The sequence below is a fragment of the Dreissena polymorpha genome, chromosome 9, assembly GCF_020536995.1.
Source record: "Dreissena polymorpha isolate Duluth1 chromosome 9, UMN_Dpol_1.0, whole genome shotgun sequence".
Taxonomy (NCBI): Eukaryota; Metazoa; Mollusca; class Bivalvia; order Myida; family Dreissenidae; genus Dreissena; species Dreissena polymorpha.
The window spans coordinates 35,627,786-35,644,810 of NC_068363.1; the positions used below are offsets into that span (position 1 = coordinate 35,627,786).

The following is a 17,025-nucleotide window of genomic DNA, read 5'->3' on the forward strand; positions in this document are numbered from 1 at the left end:
TATTTTCTTTTTGAATTATTGGACAGTTAACTATGAACAGGACTGAATTAAGTCAATACTGGTTATATCTTATTTATTGCATCTGCAATATTAAAGACTGCTAGTTTTGTGCATAAAATGTGTAATAAGGCCTTTTAATAACTTCAGTATGTGCCCCATTGATATTTTTCATTAAAAATCAGATATGTAACACACTACCCCTAGCTACAATCTTGCTTGCAGAGTTTATAGAATTTACTTATATTAATTCGAATATAAATGATTTTCATGTAAATGAGATTATAAAATAAGCAATTTTTAAACAAAAACTTGGCAAACAATTAAGTGACTCTGTGTTTGATGAGTTTGATTTTATCTTCTTCATTTGTTACTGTTCTTAAAGAATTGCTTAAATAAAAATGTAAATATTAATACTTTCCAAATCCCATGTTATACATACATGTAGCACTTTAAACAACCATTTGCCTTATTAAGATTTAACATGGTTCTTTACACCAAAAAAATCACCTCTTAAAGAGTGTATGTCTTTTGTGTGTGTAAATATGATCAGCATTGGAACACCAATTGATCGATTAATATCTCAAGCATTGTTGTCTCTTAAAAAATATTTGCATTAACAAATTTAGTTTAAGTTGAAGGTTCTCCTTCTCCTTTACCCCTTGAAGAATTTTCATTAAACTTTTCTACAATGTTAAGGTCATTGAGACAGGGTAGAAGGCATGTGTCAGTCACGCCTGCTCAAGGTCAAGGTCATATTTAAAATAATGAGTGCTAGCCCTTTTCTATGCGGTCATATCCCCTCTACCCAATGAAGGATTTTCATATACACTGTTACTCCAATATAGCGCGGTCAATGGGGTCCAAGCCGCGAAACAGCGTTATAACGGATCCGCGTTATAAGTTTTGAGCTCATTTACTGCAGGGCGCTATAAAAAAAACAGGTATAGAATAGCCTATAATATAGGTCATTTATATTGCCATGCTGTGTTGACGCAAATACATGCATATAAACCGAATCGTATCGATAACAGTATACATACCGCTTTTCTTATGTGCACATTTATCCGATAATCCAATAAAATTGCACATCACTTAAAAAATAATAATCTTGAACATTAATGACGATAGATGTTTAAGAAATTCGTAAACACAACCGTACGCATATATGCCATTTTCAGAAGTGTTAAGAGTACAGTGCATTATGGGGCAGAGCTTTCATTGGACGAGTGACTTTAAATTTAGAATTAATGCAATACGATTCATGTAAAAAAAATGTTTTATTGCGTCATACGCATGCAAAAAACGTGTTTCCCGGGGACTTTCTGATACCGCGCGAAAATGAAAGTGAAACTCTGTTAACAATTACCGGTACACTGCGTTCGCATGTAAATAAATCGTTTGCATTATTTAATTTCTTATACACGAACTGAAAGATTAAATGACATAATACTAGAATGATAATGAAATGACAGAAAAAGTTGTTTTATACAGTGGGCAGTATATTTCACAGCCGCTCATTTAATATAGTCAAACTGCAACCATATCAAAGTAAGAATGTTTCAATCGTTTTGAATTACATTAATTGTATAACTATCCCGCTTGCACTTAACTTATGGAAATTATCGCACTGAACCGCTCTGATGAGGAATACATGTAATAAACACTGACACGCGAGTTTTTCACACCTTTATTGACATTACACAACAGATTAACACCAATTAGCTGTCGGTGTTGTTTAACCTCGAGGCGATTATAATCGGTTCAACAGACGGTTGAATAAAGCAATCAACATGTGATTGCCGCCATCTTTGAATTGTCTGAAAATACATAATTGCATAATACGGATTTGAATCAGAAATCAAATGGAAGGTTGGAGAAAAATGGGATCCAAGCACCCCCCGCGTTATATTGGATTCAGCGTTATAACGGAGCGCATTATATTGAAGTTACAGTTTATATGTATGTTAATATGTTAATATTGCTGGATGTGTTTCAGACCCGGATGGATGAGTCCCCTTCACCCCCGCGCCACTCCCCTCTGGGCTCCTCCCCCCAGCATATGATGGGCTACATGAACAACATGAGCCCCGCCCACATGAGTCCCATGCATGCCCAGTCACCCCAGCACATGTCCAGTCCTCATCACATGCCCAGTCCGCACCACATGCCAAGTCCACACCACATGCCCAGTCCACAACATATTACCAGTCCACACCACATGCCCAGTCCACAACACATTCCAAGCCAGCAGCACATGCTGAGCTCGCAGATGGGTGGAAACATGAACATGTCCAGTCCGCAACACATCTCTAGTCCGCACCATGTAACCAGTCCACAACACATGATGTACGAAGGTCAGCAACAGTCCTCCCCTCAGTTCCACAACACGTCAACGTACAACGGGACCCAGTCCATGGGAATGATGGACAATGGTGTGAGACTCAACTGCCAGCTGGGACCACCTACCGGGGTAGGTCGCTACTGGGTAGGAAACATTGGTCTTTGCTATTTAGCCCCGTTAAGGGAAAACTGGGCTTAATGCATGTGCGTAAAGTGTCATCCAAGATTAACCTGTGCAGTCCGCACAGACTTATCGAGGAAGCCACTTTCCGCTTTGAAGGATATTTTTGTTGTAAGGAAGTCGTTTTCCATACGCTAAATCTGGGAAAGGGGGAAAGAATTAATACCGGTTTTCTCAGGGTGGGGTTCCATTCAATTAGCCTTAATTAGCTGTTAACTGATACAACATGTTTCATATTTACTTTGAATTTAAGTAAAATATGGTTAACATTTCCAGTTAACCCATTTAAAGTGTTGGCTGTTTTGGATAAGAAGAAGTGAACAAGTATTTCTTAAAGGAAATTTGTTTTGCCATTTTTGGTGATAAAAATAAATGATTAAAATATTGATTGTTTCATTATTTGTTATAACTGGTATGCAAAATTTTGATAAATGATTAATGAAATTGTTTATAGAGTGTCAGCGATTTTATTCCTTCTTTAAAAAGTACCAGAAAACGTCACTTTCCCAATTAGGAAAAAGCTACAAATTTCCCAATTGCTGTAAAAAAAAAAAAAAAGTTTCCAAAAAAATAATATATATTTTTTTAAATAAATAAATTGAAACATTTAGTTAGTTTTCCTATGCAGCTCTATGGCTTGAACCTAAGTAAATATAATATTGACAACTTTACAACATTTAGTTATCAATTTTAAAGGGAGCAAAATATAAAATACACCTATTTCCCAATATGAAGATTTCACTTTGCCCACTTAAGGGTTTTTCACGCACAATTTTCGCAATTGGGTTGGTACCGGTACTTTTCACAATTTGGCAAAAAGTATCGCTAAATTTGTTGTATTTGCTATTGAAATGAGCATATGAATGAATGACTGGTGTCCATTAACTACACATCACAATACCGGTACTCTAAAAAAAATAATATATTAATGAAGCCTTTGTTAGAGAAGGAATTATTGTCAGTCTTTGTCACATTTTTACAACATTAAAATACTAATTCAGAGTATGGGTTTTATAACCATTCAATGTCATGAAACGCTAACCCAAGATCCAAGTGGTGAAATATTGAAATTTGCAGATGTTTACACATGTTATTTATTTACTTAAGCAAGATCTACTGCAGTACCTTGATAACCATTCAAGTTTTTGCTATTTAAACATATCTTTTTTCATTTGCAAATTGGTACATTTGAAGTTATAGTTCACTGGATATACTTTTAACTAAATACCTAACCAAGTTTTCTCTTTGTTATGTTGCAGGGAAAATGGTTGTCTAAAAATTAGCAACAATAAATTTAACACTTGCATACTTTTGGTAAAACACTTTTTGCTTCATACCTATGTAAGTTTTCTGATTGTTGCAGGGTAACTCTGGACGACTGGTGCCTGCAGGGATGTGTATTCGTACCGGTTGTAACAACCGAGCCATTGACAACATCGGCTGGGACAGCGAATACTGTAGTAACGAGTGTGTCGTCTCACATTGCAGGTATCAGATAAGGGCTAATGAGATTGCTGCATGTTCAGGCTTCACAAGACAAGTCTGAATATGAATGATACGAGTCGCGTTCTGAGAAAACTGGGCATAATGCATGTGCGTAAAGTGTCGTCCCAGATTAGCCTTAATTGGATTTTTTCTAAGAAGAGACTTCATTTAAACGAAAAATGTCACAGCGGAAAGTGTCGTCCCTGATTAGCATGTTAGAACTGCACAGGCTAATCTGGGACGACACTTTAGGCACATGCATTATGCCCAGTTTTCTCAGAACGCATCACATATATGTATTTTATTTTTAAATAACTGTGCACAAATGTAAACCATCATAAGACTACGTGTTGCGTGTATTACCCATCTCCATACCTCAAAGGTCAAAGTCTAATTAAGAGATCATGGTCAAATCTGGCCATAAAACAGCTTAACAATTCCTGTCTGGGCCATTAATTGATGGATTTTACAATAACTTTGCTCAAAGATTAAAGTATGGAAGGTCAAGATCAAAATAAGGCCGATGATCAAATTTGACCAAAAACAGCTCTTCATTCATCGTGCAATTATAATGATTAACCACTAATGACCAAATTGAGGAGAGAGGAGACAGATAGTTGAGTGTAACAAATGTCCCAATGTTAAAGGTTAAGGTTACACCTAAAGGTCTATGGTAAAATTTAGCCATAAAAAAGCATTTAAGACTGTAACTTTTTCATACATACTTCAATTTTACAATAACTTACCTCCAATGACCACCAAGCGGTGATGGCATGTTGCATGAATCACCCCATCACCATTACTTGGAAGTCAAAATCACACTATGAGTACAGAAGGCAATTTTTATGCCCCGGATCGAATGATCAGGGGGTATATTGTTTTTGGCCTGTCTGTCTGTCTGTCATTGTATGTGTCTGACACAAACTTTAACCTTGCTTAAACTTTTGCAATAACTTTGCAATATTGAAGATAGCAACTTGATATTTGGCATGCATGTGTATCTCATGGAGCTGCACATTTTGAGTGGTGAAAGGTCAAGGTCATCCTTCAAGGTCAAAGGTCAAATATATGGCTTCAAAGCGGCGCAGTAGGGGGCATTGTGTTTCTGACAAACACATCTCTTGTTTGTGGATAAAACAGATTGTTATTGACATTTGTGGAGTTTTTGAGACAAAGGTGGAATGCCTGGGCATGTCGTTTGTCTTGTTGAACAACTTGAAGGACTATCATTGATAACCTGCTGTTTTATCCATAAAAAATTGACTTCAAATTATTTGTACAATTGATGTTAATTGTACACAGTATGAAACAGATTTTGGCTGTTTTGTATTGACTGGTTTGTTATTGTCTCCTACCGGTGAAACCGGAGGGGACCTATGGTTTGCGCTCTGTCTGTCAGTCAGTCTGTTCATCACACTTTTCTGGATCCTGAGATAATTTTAAAAGTTCTTCATATTTTTTCATGAAACTTGAACATGGATAGATGGCAATATGGAGATTATGCAAGTCATTTCATTTTGTTCCTATGTCAAGACTTCTGGTTGCTATGGCAACAAATATATAAAAAAAAAAAATTACTGACAATGGTGGAGTTTCACCGGTAAGGGACAATATTGAGTGGCAATCTCTTGTATTTATAATGACCTGTGCAGTGAATGTTAGCATTTTTGCTTGCAGGGACGTGTTCTCATTGTGGGTGTCCAACAGACAGATGGCTCCCAACTCATTCCCAGTCAAGTGAGTCTCTCTGTGCAGCCGGGCCCAGTGTTTGTAAGGGTCTGGAGTGAATGTCTACGAGAGTTGTTGGGTTTAACGGTTTGTGGTCTAAAAAGGGATGGAGTCAGTTCAGCACTCGTGCATGGCGGTGTGTAACCATGATGCCAAAGTGGTGTGTAGCCGTGATGTTATGGTGGAGTGTATCCATGGTTCCATGGTGGTGTGTGACCATGATGCAGACACTGCCCTCTGCTTGGCTGATGCTGGCTTCTTATTTATTTTTGTTTGCAAACTTCTATTATGTATTATACTGAAACAATATGTTGTATTTTTATTAGTAAACTATAGTTGAAGGTATTTATTAAAAAAATGACACATGTATGTAACAGCAAAAAAGTATTTAACACAGATTGTGTGAGCTGTTTCTTTCATGCTTTGATTATGTTGCTAGAAGTATTGATATAATTGGATGGAAACAATGGCCAAAAACTTTCAATCCCTGGTGTTAGCTTAAGATATAACAAGCCTCGTTGTGGGAAAAGTGGATGTTATGCCTGTGCATTAGTGTGAAGTCCGCTCAAGCAAATTTGGGACGACACATTACGGCTTAAAAGAATTTTGGTTAAGAAGACACTTTCTGTAAATAAAAATTCCATACAGACAGAATGTGTGGTTGCTGATTAGCCTGTGCCGATTGCACAGGCTGATCTGGGATGACACTTGACACACAAGCATTAAGCCCAGTTTTCCCAAAAACAAAGCAATAATATTCATCAGTTCAAATGATTGTTACACAAGTGCTTTGGTTTCTATTATTCAAAAGAATACAATTTTCATTATTGTAGTAATTGGAGCATGTTTGTAGTATACAGGTAGTTTCATACGATAGTCTAAAATATTTTTATTTCTTGGCAATTTGTTGTAGACTAAATTGAGTCTTTCTAGTGAATGATGACTGCTTTATTGTTTTTAATTATGCCTCCTGTAGGGTGGCATATAGCAGTTGAACTGTCCGCCAGTATGTCAGTATGTGTTTATGTCAGTCTGTCCGTCCGTCAGAAAAAAAACACTTCAACGTTGGCCATAACTTTTGCATTATTGAAGATAGAAACTTGATATTTGGCATGCATGTGTATCTCATGAAGCTGCACATTTTGAGTGGTGGAAGTTCAAGGTCATCCTTCAAGGTCAAAGGTAAAAAAAATAAAATCAAAGCGGCGTTCTCATGAAGCTGCACATTTTAAGTGGTGGAAGTTCAAGGTCATCCTTCAAGGTCAAAGGTAAAAAAATAATAAAAAATTTCAAAGCGGCGCAATAGGGAGCATTGTGTTTCTGACGAACACATCTCTTGTTTGTTTTGTTTCAATTTATGATATTGTTAATTTTCTTTATTTCATTGGTTGTTAGCATAGTAAGTGTATTGTATTGATTTGGGACCAAACCCTTACAGAATTGTACATACCTATTGAAGCTTGTCAGTTGTTATTTATGTGTGTTAATTAAGTGGTTTTTGTTATAAATTCAGCATGTACATGTATCTAAATGCAAATCTTTAGTTTGAGTTGTTACTTTATACAAAGCAGTGTACAGTAACAAAACAAGTTTTGGCAAAATTGAAAGCATAGTTAAGCTTTTCAATATTGTGAAATAATATTAGCAATTTTGTGTTAAAACGGCTGATCATTCATGAGTTTCTTGCAAAGGTTCATCTTGCTTACGAGTAAATCAAGTAATGATAAATCATGTATTATATAGACATATATCAAAAAACATTTGATGCAAGAGTGATTACAACGTATTGTACAATTTTAAGTAAAGAATATCAGTGTATGATTTAAATTATGTGAAGGTGTACATTTTGTAAATAATTGTTTGACATCTTTGCTTTTAAGAATTGAATTTATATGTATGTATATTTACCGATCTAATTCATGAGCACTCTACATTAATTTAAGAATAATACATATTTTGGACATTTCAAGTGATTGAAAGAAAGAGCTTTTTCCATAGCTCACCATGAAATGCTTAAAGATGCAGAATCTTTACCGTTTTCTGTTGATATCTGTGGTTTCAAAAACCTACTTGCAATATAAAAGTTATTATAAAAAAACAGGTAAAAAATACTTGGTGGCTTTTCACTTTGAATCACCTGCTTTGACAATTATCTCCAGAAATATTTCTTTAAATGGGCATGACTAAACAGCAGAATGTCAACAAACAAACCTGTAGATGGACCAGACTTAAAGGCTATAAACACTCAAGTTTTAATGTCTACATTAATTATCAAAAGTCCATGTGTTAGGTTTTAGAAAAGTATGCGCATATTTGCAAAAAAAGCCATTATTTCAAAGATTCAGCATCTTTATGTTTTCTCTACCTGAAAAAAAAATGTTTTGAACTTATTTGTTTCTAATAAAAATTGTAAATTTATGGCTATGTGAAGTGTAAGTATATGTTTATTTATAGATGATTGAAGATTAAATGTTATGTATTGAAAAATGACATGTATTAACTCTATATTTCGCTATTGCGTGTCTTATTTAAATTTTGAAACGCAGGCTGTCAGTTGTGTTCTTTTCATTTATCTAAAATCACAAACATAACCGTGTTTGGAAATCACAAAGGATTTCCATATTGTAATTTTTGGAACTGAAAAAAGCTTGATCTATATTTGTGTGTGTTTAATCTTGTAGAGTCCTGTAACTCACTGTTTTATTAAGTGCATGAATAACACAAATAATTCTGATTAACTTTTGTATTTGTTTTATTCCTTTGTCTATAGCTCACCTTAGCACAAAGTGCTAATGCTAGAGCTATTGTGGTCACCCTATGTGCAACGTCACGAGTAGTACCTGGTAAACTTTTAGCTCGTTAACACTCTAGAAGCCACCTTTTTCATCCAATGAATCAACTTTGGTCAAAATGTTTATGATAAATATTCATGCCAAGTTCCAATCTTGGTCATTCACATTGGAAACTTAGGTCTTCATACCAAATTTCAGAAAAACCTTGTTCAAATCTAGAGGACTTATAACTCAACCTTGATGAAGCTTGGTCAGAATGTTTTATCTTGACAATATCTGAGGCATGTTGAAATAAGGGTCTAGTGTGGTCAATATCTAGGTTATCATCTATGTCATGTTGAAATAAGGGTCTAGTGTGGTCAATATCTAGGTTATCATCTATGTCATGTTGAAATAAGGGTCTAGTGTGGTCAATATCTAGGTTATCATCTATGTCATGTTGAAATAAAGGTCTAGTGTGGTCAATATCTAGGTTATCATCTATGTCATGTTGAAATAAAGGTCTAGTGTGGTCAATATCTAGGTTATCATCTATGGCATGTTGAAATAAGGGTCTAGTGTGGTCAATATCTAGGTTATCATCTATGTCATGTTGAAATAAAGGTCTAGTGTGGTCAATATCTAGGTTATCATCTATGTCATGTTGAAATAAAGGTCTAGTGTGGTCAATATCTAGGTTATCATCTATGGCATGTTGAAATAAGGGTCTTGTGGGTCAATATCTAAGTTATCATCTATGGCATGTTGAAATAATTAAGGGTCTAGTGTGGTCAATATCTAGGTTATCATCTATGGTATGTTTAAATAAGGGTCTTGTGGGGTCAATATCTAGGTTATCATCTATGGCATGTTTAAATAAGGGTCTTGTGGGGTCAATATCTAGGTTATCATCTATGTCATGTTGAAATAAGGGTCTAGTGTGGTCAATATCTAGGTTATCATCTATGGCATGTTGAAATAAGGGTCTTGTGGGTCAATATCTAGGTTATCATCTATGGCATGTTGAAATAAGGGTCTTGTGTGGTCAATATCAAGGTTATCATCTATGGCATGTTGAAATAAGGGTCTTGTGGGTCAATATCTAGGTTATCATCTATGGCATGTTTAAATAGGGGTCATGTGGGTCAATATCTAGGTTATCATCTATGGCATGTTGAAATAAGGGTCATGTGGGTCAATATCTAGGTTATCATCTATGGCATGTTGAAATAAGGGTCATGTGGGTCAATATCTAGGTTATCATCTATGGCATGTTGAAATAAGGGTCATGTGGGTCAATATCTAGGTTATCATCTATGGCATGTTTAAATAAGGGTCATGTGTGTCAATATCTAGGTTATAATCTATGGCATGTTAAAATAAGGGTCATGTGGGTCAATATCTAGTTTATCATCTATGGCATGTTGAAATAAGGGTCATCGTGGGTCAATATCTAGGTTATAATCTATGGCATGTTGAAATAAGGGTCATCGTGGGTCAATATCTAGGTTATAATCTATGGCATGTTGAAATAAGGGTCATCGTGGGTCAATATCTAGGTTATAATCTATGGCATGTTGAAATAAGGGTCATGTGGGTCAATATCTAGTTTATCATCTATGGCATGTTTAAATAAGGGTCATGTGTGTCAATATCTAGGTTATAATCTATGGCATGTTAAAATAAGGGTCATGTGGGTCAATATCTAGTTTATCATCTCTGGCATGTTGATATAAGGGTCATCGTGGGTCAATATCAAGGTCATCAAGTCAAGACCTTCACATATGGCGTCCCTTGAACTCTGACGAGCTCTTAATGGCCCTCTTTTTCTTAAAGAATGGCATGAACTGCTAATATTTTGTGAATATGTTTTTTTTTATCATTGCAATTATTTATCAAGATGTTTAATTCATGATGCATGTACAGATTTTTTTTGTTAAAAAGTGACAGAATAAAAATCAATTTAATGCTAATGCCAAAATGTATTTTTGCAAAGATGTTGAACACGCACAAGATTATATTATTACTATTATTAGTTTTTGTGTGATCAAACATTGTCTGGCTTTGTATGTTATTAACATAAATAATTCGACCACACTAAAGACTATAGTTTTGGTTCAATCAAACTGAAAAGGTTTATCCTGCTTACATCAAGGCCACAATTAGAGCTGTCAAGTGGCGATAAAAAATCAGGTCAGCTTGTCTATAAACTTAGAAGCCATATTTATTATTACGACCTTCTGCGTTTATCAGAAAGTTTGTCTTTACAAAACCAGGTTCATATTTGGGTACAAAATCAAGCTATAAACCAGACCAAGCCTTCAACTATTTGTGTACCTTAAACTCAAGCCAGCTCTTCGGGGCCATCATGGCCCTCTGTCCCTTTGAATTAACTGCTCATATTTTGGTAAAGTATTTGTTGTCATGACAGTGAATTGTTTATGTATAATCAATAATAATTATTTATGATGAAAAATAAAGCTTCAGAAAAGATCGAGTTGTTGTTCATTTGTAAATTGCCTATCAATTTTAAGATAAAAGATTATACCGGGGTACATCCCTTTTCAGATTATACCGGGGTACATCCCCAGTAATTACCAGTAAAACACAAAAGGTCACTGAGAACATTTATTTGTAATTATTTACATGATCAACCATGATGGAAAAATAATTTACAACATTTTGATGCAGAGAAATATCTTATAAAGTAAAATTTAAAAATGTCATATACATGAATAATTATTCAATACAATAAACCTGCAATGCTAGTTTTTGAATTACTAATTTAAGTGAAAAACAACACAATACGTATACAATATACTTCTGACATTATTTCAGTAAATAAAAAAAATAAAAATATTTATGTAGATTTGCACATCTTATCGTATGTGCATAATATTAAAAAAAACACTACAAATACAACTGTACTTTAATTATAAATTATAGAGTCTAATCCCTTATGGAAATCTAAGGTACACAAGATATGATTTCTTTCAGTAAAAAATGTATGAAATTCATCTAGTTTCCAAGAGGCCAAACATAATTGAGATGCAGGTAAATATATGATGCAAGAGTGCTACAAATATGTCCTTGATTAGTCAATACACTTGCAGTATTTGATCTGTTAATTAGCTAAAGAAGACAAGAAATGATCACATCAATGAAAATTGCAGACACTACTCCAAATGTTCACCAACATAGCTGCACTAGTCTTTGAAAGAACTATATAGCAAGCACACAATAGTGAGCATCCAATGTGTACAAAGTCCCACTAACAGCCTGTTAACATCTACATGGCATGATGCAAAGGTGTGACTTTTACCCCTTATTTAGCATATCTATCAAAGGTCAAACATATTAAGTGAGGCAGTCAAAAGGATGAAATCTGCTGAGAATTCCTCCAATGCCTATTCAGAGATCCTTTCAGGACAATAATGCTTGTCTGATGCATTCAATGTCCCATAAGAGGCAGAGTCAACATGAAGGCTACAGAGCCTTTCCATGGTCCCAACATCCCACAAGAATGTTCAATGCATATGATGCATGTAAACACCTACTAGAAGATATTTTGCATTCTTGTTCTACGCCCGTTTTATGTCAATCCGTCCTCCACTACTAGAAAGCGTATCTAGTGCGTATGTCCTCCAGTTTTTTCGAGACCTCTGCAGGCGTGCGGTCCAGCTCCTCGGCCACACTCTTCTGTTTGGCCACGTCCATCGAGTTGAACATCTCACAGAGGTCACCATCCACCACGTTCTGACAACAGAAACATACCATGTACACAGTGTGATAAAACTCCTTCTGGGAAAACTGGGCTTAAAGCATGAGCACATTTAAATAGGCAGGCTAATCTGACAGGACAATTAGCTCTTTAATAATGATTAATTTAAAGAAAGTCTCTTCTTAGCAAACATGGAATATAGACGGAGTGTCTTCTGAGATTAGACTGCATCAGCAGTTTATCAACCAGTTGAAAACAAGAGACTTGACAAGTTCAAATATTTCCTTACTAATTGACTTTAATCAGAATAAATAGCAATCACTGGAATAGGAAAATTATTTGGCTCTGGGAAAACAGGGTTCAATGGCATTTTATGCATGTGCAAAAAGTGTCGTCCCAGATAAGATATTGCACAGGATAATCAGAGAAAACCACTTTTGCTTTTATGGTATGGTTAGTTTAAAGGAAGTCTATTTGTTGCAAACATCTAGTATACACTGTAACTGTCATCAGGGACAGCTTTATTACAGCGCGGCTGACATATAATCTGGAACTTCAATTGACACTCTTACACACAGCCAAGTTCTCACCTTGACTGGGAAGTAGTAGGATCTGTAGGAGAGATGTTCCCTGCCCCCAAGAGGTGGGTGCTCCTGTCTCATGTACATCTCCAAGTGCTGGAAGACGTCCTGGTCCTTAAATGGACAGCATTAACCATTTACCAGATACGCACTTTAACGCGTTTGTAGACGCTTAGAAAATTACTTCAAATTAAAAAAATTCTTAATAGGTTGAAGTATTAAAGGCGTCATTACTTACCCAAAGATACTGATGAGCAGCAAACAGCACGTAACCTGAACAGACTCACAGGCTGTTCTGGTTTTATGCTATTTTCAAATACCCAGGTAACCATTTTCACTATGTTTCTTAGCGAAACAGGGTCAAGACATCCATGAAGACCTGAAGATTGATTGCTATACTGTGAGCTAGCAGGGCTTCCTTGAATCTAAATGGCAGGCAATTGGGTTCAGATTGTACAGTGACAATGTTTTGCAATTTGGTTCACCGAAACCAAAGCACTGAATCAACAAAGTTCCAGAGGACATTCAAAGTAAAAACAAAATGAGGGTCCAAATATGCGTGAATGACCATATGAATCAAACATATTTTTAAGAATCAGTCAGCTCGTAGTTCTCCATATTGAGGCTCTGAATCAGCCCCATCAAGGGAGATCACCAGCCCAGGTCAGAGTTACTTACCCTTAGAACCAGCGAAAATCTCCACACACAGGGGCAGGCAACTCCTTCCAAGCCCTGAGTAGGCTACCAGTTACTTCCCTTGATATGTCAGCGAATTGATTGACTTTGTCATCATTTCAATCAGTTAATGAGCTTAAAAATATTCAAGAACTAATACCAACTGCAATCACTGTGGTTATTACTTTGGAAATCGAGATCAACTCCAAATTTATACTATACAGCGGATACATATACTATTTTTGTGGCGTGACTTAACCATAAAAAGTAAAGCATCTTAATTTACGTTCCAACAAGCTTCCACTAGAAATTCTTGTATATTGCGACGCCATGCGCACAGGACATTCATCGCAAAACTTCCTTAATTGAGCACCGATAAGGGAAAACTGGTTTTAATGCTTGTGCATACTGTGTGGTCCCTGATTAGAATGTGCACTATGGAAATTCATATGAATGTCAGCCTGAAATAAATGCAGATCTTATCTACCTTTGCTCAAATAAAACAAGATTAAGACTATTAATAATTAAATGGTCCTCACTGATTGATCCTTTTGAAATTGAAAACATTTAAGTGATAATATTTGTGTTAAAGTTTGATGCTCCCTTTAAAAACACTAATTGCTTGGAACAAAAATAAGATGTTTTAGAGAAAAGATATTTGAACTTCTCAGAAAAAAATAACAATTTCTATGATCACAGATCAGCTGCAAGTGTTCTACATCAGCCCCATCAGGGGAGATCACCAGCCCAGGTCAGAGTTACTTCCCCTGAGATCCATAGAAAACTTACAGGTTACAGTATACTAAATACTTTTAGTTATACCCTCTAAAAATGGAACGTTATTTATTTGAAGACACAATTCTCTGTATGGGCTCTGCAATTACTTAATTTTTAGCGAGGCTGTTTTCGGAGAAAACCCGAGCTTTTGTCATAGCCGGCTCGTCGTCCGCCGTAGGCGTCGTGCTAAAACCTTAACATTGGCCATAACTTTTTAAATATTGAAGATAGCACCTTGATATTTGGCATGCATGTGTATCTCATGGTAAAATTTCAAGGTGAACATCATCCTTCAAGGTCTAGGGTCGAAAAAACAAAGTCAAGGGAAGTAATAAGCTTTAAATAGACATTGTTATCTGACCTGCCCACGTATATATTTTTGTTAAATAAATCAAAGCGGCGCAGTTGGCGGCATTGTGTTTCTGACAAACACATTGTGGTAAAAGGTCAAGGTCATCCTTTACGGTCTAGAGACCAAAAAATACAAATTTAAGGGAAATAATAAGCTTTAGAAAGGGAGATAATTATTCAATATTGAACATAGCCACTTTATATATTTGGCATGCATGTGTATCTCATGGAGCTGCACATTTCGAGTGGTCAATCACAGTCACGGTAGTGGCTTTTAATTATTTGCTACTAAAAATAGAGATTTGTTAGAGACAATTATTTTCAAGGGAAGTAATTTATATAATTATAAATCTCATATTATATATTTTCTTACCAAGAATTGAAGTTCTTTTCACAATTACTGTACAGATTTATTATTTTGATTATTTATAACTCAAATGATTGATTTTATTTTTTTTGTAAAGAAAAAAAACCACAGGCCTTGGTTGTCAGTGATGTCTGACATGGTCATAATTGACCCCCCCCCCCCCCCCCCCCCCGCCCGGTTGAATTGGACAAAATTCAAGGGAAGTAATAAGCTTTAAAGGGAGATGATTTCTATACCTGCCAAATGATAAATAGCAATTTTATTTCAAAGCGGCGCAGTAGGGGAGGGGGGGGGGCATTGTGTTTCTGACGAACACATCTCTTGATATAATTATCATTTCTTACCTGTTCTAATTTGTAAATGCTAGTTTTCATTAAATACCAGTGGATTTATGTCCAAAAAAATACATTATGAACTCTGGCTATGATCTCTTTGATAAACCACAGGCCTTGGTTGTCAGTGATGTCTCACTTGGTTATTTTTGACTGTCCACAGACCCCCCTCCCCGGTTGGATTGAACAAAATCCAAGGGAAGTAATAAAGATTTAAAGGGAGATGATGTCTATACCTGCCAAATGATAAATAAATTTTTTATTTCAAAGTGGCGCTGTAGGGGCATGATGTTTCTGACTAAACACATCTCTTGTTGGGTCACTAGGTCAAAGGTCAAGGTCACTGTGACCTCTAAAAAAAAATTCTGACAAGCTTTCGCAGCCGAGCGTGGCACCCGTTATGAGGTGCTCTTGTTTAATATTTCTGTGTGAATTTGGTAGGGAAAATAGTGTTGTATACTACAAATTCAGTGTTTTGCTTATAGGTTGGAGACTACATGAGACTTTGACAGTTGGCGGGAAGCCATCATCAACTGGATCGGTAAAAATGGCCTTAAAACAGTGACCGTTGATTCGCGTCGAGTTCTTTCTTACATATCTCATGACCTTTTTATGCCCCCGGATCAAAAGATCGGGATATATTGTTTTTGGCCTGTCTGTTTGTCTGCCTGTCTGTCATTCATTCATTGTGTATGTCCCAAAACTTTAACCAAAACTTTAACCTTCATTAAAGCTTGGTCATAACTTTTTGAATATTGAAGATAGCAACTTGATATTTGGCATGCATGTGTATCTCATGAAGTTTTTGAGTGGTGAACGGTCAAAGTCATCCTTCAAAATAAAGAAGTGAAATTCCAGCTGCTGGAGCAGTATTGAATTCTTATTAAATACAATTAGTTGGTCCTTTATTTAAGGCAAGTGACCGATTGCCAAAACAGTACAAAACAGCACAATATAAACCAACATAAACACATATAAGAATAAAGCTGGGGTCACCGCCTTGGAACGGTCAATGCAAAGCATTGGGGGTTTAAACCGGTTTTAAAGCGCTCAACCTCACACTTGGCCCAGCAATATTCATGATACATTTAAATGTAAATAAAATTTAACCTCACAGTATTGTAACTCAAAGTAAACAATAACACAAAGGAATTTAAACGTATTCAATTTAATTACTATTTAATTACTCAATGGTAGAAAAGATACCAGAGCAAGAGAGTTACAACTTGTTTAGGAACGATGAAATGAAACTTCGAACAAGTGTCAACTACATTCCTTCTTTATAGAAAAAGATTTAAGAATATAGATCAAGCGTCATGAAGTTAATATTTCAGATCATCATCGCGCAAATACAGAAAGAAGCATCAATAATGGGTGTAAAAGATCCATATTACATAGCTTGGTTGTTTATGTGACTGCTAAAACATAAATCAAACAAGAAACGCCATTCAGAGAGGAAACACAATTGAACTCGTTAAACTCAATGACCTATGAATGTAGATTACAATAGTGAAAGTATGAAGCGATGACGTCACAAAAATCTATGTAGGAGGGAAAAGAGAAATAATATCGTATGACGTAATTGACAAGGGAAGACACAATGACGTGAACAAAATCCAGGGGCAGTGCTGGAACATAAAATAAAAATATTAAAGGGGCGGTACAGTAAAATTGAATTACTAATAAAACCATCTTAGGTAATTAAATATTTAAGAA

General features: G+C 35.7%; 2 protein-coding genes and 1 long non-coding RNA gene across 27 annotated transcripts in view; 2 read left to right on the top strand and 1 right to left on the bottom strand.

Annotated features, from left to right (window-relative positions):
• The window catches only part of LOC127844593 (TOX high mobility group box family member 4-B-like), a 98,254-nt gene extending 91,525 nt beyond the window's left edge, over positions 1-6,729 (top strand). For 4 of the 5 annotated variants that reach the window (XM_052374981.1, XM_052374979.1, XM_052374980.1 and 1 more), the window contains 3 exons: positions 1,997-2,485; positions 3,885-4,009; positions 5,684-6,729. In XM_052374981.1, the coding sequence (XP_052230941.1) occupies positions 1,997-2,485; positions 3,885-4,009; positions 5,684-5,747 (678 nt within the window). In that variant the 3' untranslated portion in view covers positions 5,748-6,729. The remainder of the gene's footprint in view (positions 1-1,996; positions 2,486-3,884; positions 4,010-5,683) is intronic. The other variant, XM_052374978.1, reaches the window with a different exon arrangement.
• Positions 6,730-6,805: 76 nt separating this feature from the next.
• Positions 6,806-17,025, top strand: part of LOC127845248 (uncharacterized) — a 119,957-nt gene continuing 109,737 nt past the window's right edge. For 2 of the 21 annotated variants that reach the window (XR_008033134.1, XR_008033136.1), the window contains exons 1-3: positions 7,006-8,925; positions 9,028-9,100; positions 9,410-9,962. This is a non-coding gene — a long non-coding RNA (uncharacterized LOC127845248). Of the gene's footprint in view, positions 8,948-8,975; positions 8,999-9,027; positions 9,101-9,128; positions 9,152-9,180; positions 9,253-9,280; positions 9,308-9,358; positions 9,963-10,265; positions 11,000-17,025 lie in introns of those variants that run through there. The other 19 variants (XR_008033129.1, XR_008033142.1, XR_008033124.1 and 16 more) reach the window with 19 other exon arrangements.
• The window catches only part of LOC127845243 (splicing factor 3B subunit 3-like), a 179,385-nt gene continuing 173,479 nt past the window's right edge, over positions 11,120-17,025 (bottom strand). The window contains exon 26 of the mRNA XM_052376052.1: positions 11,120-12,261. Within this exon, the coding sequence (XP_052232012.1) occupies positions 12,121-12,261 (141 nt within the window). The 3' untranslated portion in view covers positions 11,120-12,120. The remainder of the gene's footprint in view (positions 12,262-17,025) is intronic.